The sequence below is a fragment of the Cyprinodon tularosa genome, unplaced genomic scaffold, assembly GCF_016077235.1.
Source record: "Cyprinodon tularosa strain WSP-4 unplaced genomic scaffold, ASM1607723v1 ctg1264, whole genome shotgun sequence".
NCBI lineage: Eukaryota > Metazoa > Chordata > Actinopteri > Cyprinodontiformes > Cyprinodontidae > Cyprinodon > Cyprinodon tularosa.
The window spans coordinates 21,315-27,941 of record NW_024038075.1 but is presented as its reverse complement, the minus strand read 5'-3'; the positions used below and the strand labels follow the sequence as shown (position 1 = coordinate 27,941).

General features: G+C 38.2%; 1 protein-coding gene across 1 annotated transcript; it reads left to right on the top strand.

Moving 5' to 3' along the window:
* Positions 1-588: 588 nt before the first annotated feature.
* LOC119777721 (cornifelin-like) lies at positions 589-5,363 on the top strand. The gene is made up of 4 exons (XM_038276715.1): positions 589-665; positions 2,887-3,000; positions 3,993-4,150; positions 5,058-5,363. The coding sequence occupies exons 2-4, from the start codon at positions 2,895-2,897 to the stop codon at positions 5,178-5,180; spliced, it is 387 nt and encodes a 128-aa protein (XP_038132643.1). The 5' UTR covers positions 589-665; positions 2,887-2,894; the 3' UTR covers positions 5,181-5,363.
* The last annotated feature ends 1,264 nt before the right edge of the window (positions 5,364-6,627 follow it).

Genomic DNA, 6,627 nt, shown 5'->3' with positions numbered 1-6,627 from the left:
TGACAAAAACATTTAAACTATGTACATATAAATATATATACATACATATATTCATATACATACATACATACATACATACATACATACACACGTATACACATACACATATATACATACACAAAGCAGAGACACAAGTGGCAGCATGGCTTGTTTTTGATAGACATTCAACTAATGCTGACATGACTGATGTGTTATGAGCCAATTCTTTAGATGCTTTTTGAAAATAGTGAATGTTGTAAGTCCTCTGATGTTCTGAGGGACAGAGTTCCATTCCTGAGATGCTTTAACTGCAAAGGCTCTTTGAGTAAAAGTACTTTTATGCAGAGGAACAACACAGTCTCCTCCAGCCGACCCACGTCTTACTGTTGGTGTGTTCCTGATTTTGTTGTTGTTTGCCTTCTGTTGCCCTCTTGAGTCAGTCTCCTATACTATATATATATATATATATATATTTTTTTTTTTGTAATTTTAGTTTTTAAACTTCAATGTACATAATATGAAACTTCAATAAACAACACTGATGTTCACTGAGACAGATTAGGACTCATAAAGGAAGAACCAGTATATCCAGTCTTTTTGTTGATGTGTGAGACTTCTATTTTAGTGCCTATCAACAGCTTTTCATAGAGCCATTTCTTCTTAGAGCCCTTCCATCGAACACAGAGGTGAGCCACCAGCTTTTTCACTGTGAAATTTAATTGTACGTTTTTATTTATAGAATAAATATGTTATTTCTCTCTCTCTTTGTGTGTGAATGTATGTGTATATACAATATATATATAAATATATATATATATATATATACACATACATACATACAAACAGACACTTTAAATGATTAAAGGGATCAATCGGTTATTGAAATAATCGTTAACTAATTTACTAATTTTTATTAGTTTTGTTACTTTTTCAATCTGAAATCAGCTCTTTTGCTTAAAAATCCGCCTCCAAATTGTTTTAGATTTGTATTAAGGTACTTATTAACCAAATCAAATACATTTATGACTAAAAAAAATTAATCATATCTACTTTGTATAATGTACCAGTTCAATGTGTCAAGCTCAGAACAATAGGATCCAGTATCCGAGGCGAACAAACAGTTATTATCAAAATGTTCATTAGAAACAGAGCCCAAGAGAACAGCGTCTGACCCCCAGATTTCACGTCCTCTGTCACATCTCCGTTCTGCCGCGCTCACGTACGTCGTGCAGAGCACTTGCGCAGTCATGTCAATCAATAAGAACTGCTTCACATCCACTGCTACTCGTCCGCAAGTCACCGTCCATGAATGTTTTCTCCGTCCTTAACTGTCAAAACACGAAGCTGAGCTATTTTTCGCTCCGCTCCTGTCTGTTGGAGGCCAGGTCCAGATCCTATATTGCAATCGCACCAAAAAGGAAAAAAAGCGTTGAGAAGACCCGGTTTGTCAAATGAAAATATGGTATTGACAGATCGGTAAAAACAAATAAGAGCATAAATCTTATTTATTCTCAAAACTAAGACTGTTTAATTAAATTAGATGCAAACTTTTGGTACTTCAACATACCAGGAAGCAGATTTCTCATCTTGATTAATTTTTTTTACTTGATCATTTATTTTATAAAAATGTACAAAAAGTTTCATCAAATCCAGTCACAAACTCCAAATGCGATTCTGACAACTTCAAACTAAACGCCTTATCGCAGGCATGGATAAAAACATGCTAAGTTTTTTTATGTAGAGAACAAACTATTTTGTATGATCCTATACATCCCTATTACAAAGACCCACAGCGAAAAGAAAACGTTTGGGCAGAAACTGCATGTTTGATGGATACTGATGGTAACTTTTTATTAAATAAAGCGTTCATTACCGCATCTTTTACTTCTATGAATTACATATTATCGCACATGTTCTCTTCGAGCTCCAAGGTAATCGCAGGCAAGACGGGAGGAACAGCAGAGGCAGTAGGCTTTGCTTAGCATAGGCGGTCTGGGAAGGAGCGGGGCGGTGACGGAGGATGTGAAATTTTTGGTTAAGGCAGGAACCTGTGCAGGAGGAGACAACAGGTTAGTGACCACGTATTTCTGGAAGTGGATCATAATGAATGTGTGAGTCACTAACCTGGTCTTATGTTTAGTCCGAACCCAGAGGATAAGGTTTGTTCTAGCCGGTCGGCTGCCAACGCAACACAGCGAGTGCCACATAGAGTCCCAGATGCTGATGTATGGGTAGGCAGAGGACAGGCCGGGGATCAGACCCAAGCAGACGGGAGGCAGGATAAGGCAAAGCCGGTGTCTGCGACATACGCAGTTGTCAGAGCCAGGAGATCAGTGATCCAAAGGAGAATCCAGAAGAAGTCAGGTAACAGTTCCAGGCTCGGCACACCGGCAAACATAGATCCGTCAGGAGTCAGAAGACAGGTCAGTCAAACAGATCAGACGGCGACAGGCATGCTCAAAGGTCGAATGGGTCAGGATCAGGCAATCAGAAATACAGGAATGCTAGAAAACTTCTCACCACTGCCTCGAAAATGATTTGGCCCTGCTGACTGGTCTGAAGGCTGGTTAAAAAGAGATGGAGCAGGTGGAACAGATGAGCTGTAATGAGAACTGGGTGGAGATCAGCAGGTGAGTTAAATGAGTAATCAGACCAGACATCAGCGCCAAGATTATGACAACATGACGGTACCTGTCAGTTTGATTTTATCAATACAAGATTATTTTTCTGATTTATGTAGTCATGCAACAAATTATGGTAAAAGGTTGATCAGCTGTGACTGATCATTTTGTTGGCCCTACAACATTGTTTTAGGAAAAAATAAACATTCTTAGACAATACAAAATCATTTTTATCATCAAAGTCAGTTTTTTTCTCTGTTCAAACTTCACTCTTTTCATCTTTTAGACTTCATCATGGAAACTAAAGTAGTGATTAACCCACCTCAGCAAGTGATGGCCATCCAAAACTCTCGGGAGTGGGGGAGCGGCATATGTGGCTGCTTTACGGATATGAGAGACTGTAAGAATGGGAGCCTTAAACTTTATTAATGTGCATTAAGCTCTTCCCTCCAGGTAATCCCTGGAGAGAAGAGGTATTCCTTGATTGCTAATTGGTTCCTATAAATGGCATGTCATTTTATTGTTTTTTCAAACGAATGAATAGGAGGTGCCTTTGATCTCATTTTAATCACAAGAAAGATAAGTTCAATTCTATCCAGTTTATTTCTATAGCTCCAATTCACATCATGTCATCTCAGGTCACTTTCCAGTTCCCCAGATCATCCAGTCAGATGGATTCAAAGTTTTCTATCTAAGGAAAACCAGCTGATTGCATCGACTCATTGACTCTTCAGCAATCCCTCACACTAAGCATGCTTGTAGCGACAGTGGAGAGGAAAAACTCCCTTTGAACAGGAAGAAACCTCCAGCAGAACCAGGCTTGGTGTGAAAGGAACTCTGAAAACTCATCTAAAAATTCAGAGTAAGGACCTGGTGGACGATACAAAGTTATAAAAAGAAGAGGTTTTCTTGCTTTGAAATTTGGATCAGGGAAATGAAGGGTTAAATGTTCAAAAGAGTTGTAGGTATTAACTGTTTTGGGAGTAATCAGTAAGTCAGACTGGAAGATTGTTGCTACTCCTCCTCCTCGCCCAGAACTTCTGGGTATGTCTAAGATTATATTACATCATATCCAACATGTCACAACCCTTTAAAAGAACAAAACAATTTTAAAAGGACCTTTCAGTTAGATTAGACATATAAATAAGATTTTAACTGAACTCAAACTGGATGAAATATAAACATACAGTTATATATTTCAAAATTAAATATTAATATGATAAAAACAAACAAATATTAATTGATATATTCTAACATTATATTATATAAATATATATTTATATGTATAGCGATATATGACCACCATGTCATTTTATTGTTTCTTTTTCTATGTATCTCATTTCCATCCCTGAGCTCACGGTGACTTTTTATGTGTATTTGCTGTCCTTTCAGGCTGTCTTGCATTCTGGTGCCTCCCCTGCTTTGCCTGCTTGACCAGCAGAGCGTATGGGGAGCATCTCTGCACCCCGTTACTGGAGTGCTTTGCATATATGATCTCACCAATCACCATGTCCATGAGGACCAGCATGAGAGAGCGCTACAAAATCGAGGTACGGCATCAAGGGGATTATCAGACATAAACACTTTATAAATTAATTAATTAATTCAGATGAGTTTTGGTTTAACTTTTCTTTTTTTTAACCTTCAGTGACCATTAAGATCTAAATTCTGTTCAAAATGTGGTATTTCTAAAGATTGATACTGTATATCTTTTTTACATTTAAATCTTTCAGATAATCATAGTTTTGTCTCTGTAGAGGCCTTTTTTCCCAGTAATTAAGCAGTAAATAAACACCCAGCCTGGACTGTTTGAAAACATGAAAACTGGGCAGTTTTTAGCTGCCATTGACAAAAGCCCAGCTAACAGAGATTGGCTTTGATATAAACTAGGAGGAGTTTCCTCCAAAATTTCTTTTATTTCAGTCAGTTTTCTTTAGGTCTTTGGGCCTGTCTGAGGTCATAATACTTTACATAATAATAGTTTCAGAAGTTTGGGCTAGAGAATAGAATTTATTGTCAACGTCGCAAAGAAACGAAACATCCCAAACCTGCAGTGGGATTAGGTTTTGTTCTATTTTAGGACCTCCTGGATGAGCTGTTGATGATGTCTATGTTTGGGAATCTAGCTGGGTTCACCATTGTTTCTGTTTATTTATGTTCTCTATTCACTTCCACTTTCTTTAAAACAGGGCATTTGTTACTTTGCATTTTTTAACCTTTTATGTTATCAGACTGGTCATTTTGATGCCTCCTTCTACTTCTACTGCAGTGAAACTACTCAGGCTTTTGGCTTGTCAAATGATCATAATCACAATCATAATTTGAGAGTAAATTTGAATTTAACTCTGTTTATTTTTGTCTGTTTAAAAAACAGCGTAATGATGTGGTTAGTTTGTGTTATGGCCAACAGAAGCACATGTTGTTGAGTTTAACCAAATGAATGTCTCTGATCCACAGGGCTCCATTGCTAGGGACTGTGTTTTCGTCACTTTCTGCCTACCCTGCGTTTGGTGTCAGATGTCCAGAGAGATAAAGAGAAGGAACTTGCAAGTCGTCATGGTCGGCGCAAAAAACATATGAGCTCATTCTAAATTTATATTAAAAGAAAAGTAAATGGTGGATATAAACTAAATTCCAAATCTCAACTGTATATTCTGTAGTAATGATTTGTCATGACTTATTTTCTAGAGTAAATACTCAGTGCTGCTATATTTTAGCACTTGGAAACACACAATAAAGAAAATGTTAACAACAGAAATAAAATGTTTTTTTTTTTTTTGCTATACTTAATAACGCTAAAAGATAACCCATAAGCATAATTCCATCAGTCAAAAGTTTAGAAAAAAAGAAAAGAGGCATAAAACACGTTTCAAAGTACTAAATATTTTAATCTGAAAAACTCACACAAAGAAAAAGACAATTACAAGAAATTTATTGATACAATTTCTTTAGTCTTTGGCGCTCAGACTCCGGCAGGAAGGAAACATAGCGCTGAATTTAGTTTGATCTGCATGAACAGGAGCAAAGAACAGGGCTGTTTCCCCCCCAGGCCTGAAACTGGTGGTGGAGTGGAGATAGATGGAGTTGGTCAGTCTGTAGACTGCTGGTTGGAGAGACGGTCTGCTGAGCTTTATGGGGAGATCCAGAGGACTGCGTGAGCTGATACTAGAGCTTCACTCAGGGACCTGGAAGATGGAAGTCCAGCTGGATAACACAGGTTGAAAGAACCTGTCCATGATGAGCAAGCATGAAGCGACAGTGGAGAGGAAAAACTGCCTGGTTCTGCCAGAGGAGAAACCTCTGGCAGAACCAGGCTCAACATGGCGGTCTGCTGCTGACCGGTTGAGATGAGACAGGGAACGCAGTGAGTCCAGGAGGAATGACGCTCTGATGAAGCTTTAGCTACGATGGTGGAGGGGGGCTGTTTCTAGATGTGCTGTTTGCTTGACAATTTAAACAGATGTTGGTTCAGACAGCTGGTTTTAGAATGAATAGGAGGTGCCTTTGATCTCATTTTAATCACAAGAAAGATAAGTTCAATTCTATTCAGTGTATTTCTATAGCTCCAATTCCCATCATGTCATCTCAGGTCACTTTCCAGTTCACCAGATCATCCAGTCAGATGGATTCAAAGTTTTCTATCTAAGGAAAACCAGCTGATTGCATCGACTCATTGACTCTTCAGCAATCCCTCACACTAAGCATGCTTGTAGCGACAGTGGAGAGGAAAAACTCCCTTTGAACAGGAAGAAACCTCCAGCAGAACCAGGCTTGGTGTGAAAGGAACTCTGAAAACTCATCTAAAAATTCAGAGTAAGGACCTGGTGGACGATACAAAGTTATAAAAAGAAGAGGTTTTCTTGCTTTGAAATTTGGATCAGGGAAATTAAGGGTTAAATGTTCAAAAGAGTTGTAGGTATTAACTGTTTTGGGAGTAATCAGTAAGTCAGACTGAAAGATTGTTGCTACTCCTCCTCCTCGCCCAGAACTTCTGGGTATGTCTAAGATTATATTACATCATATCCAA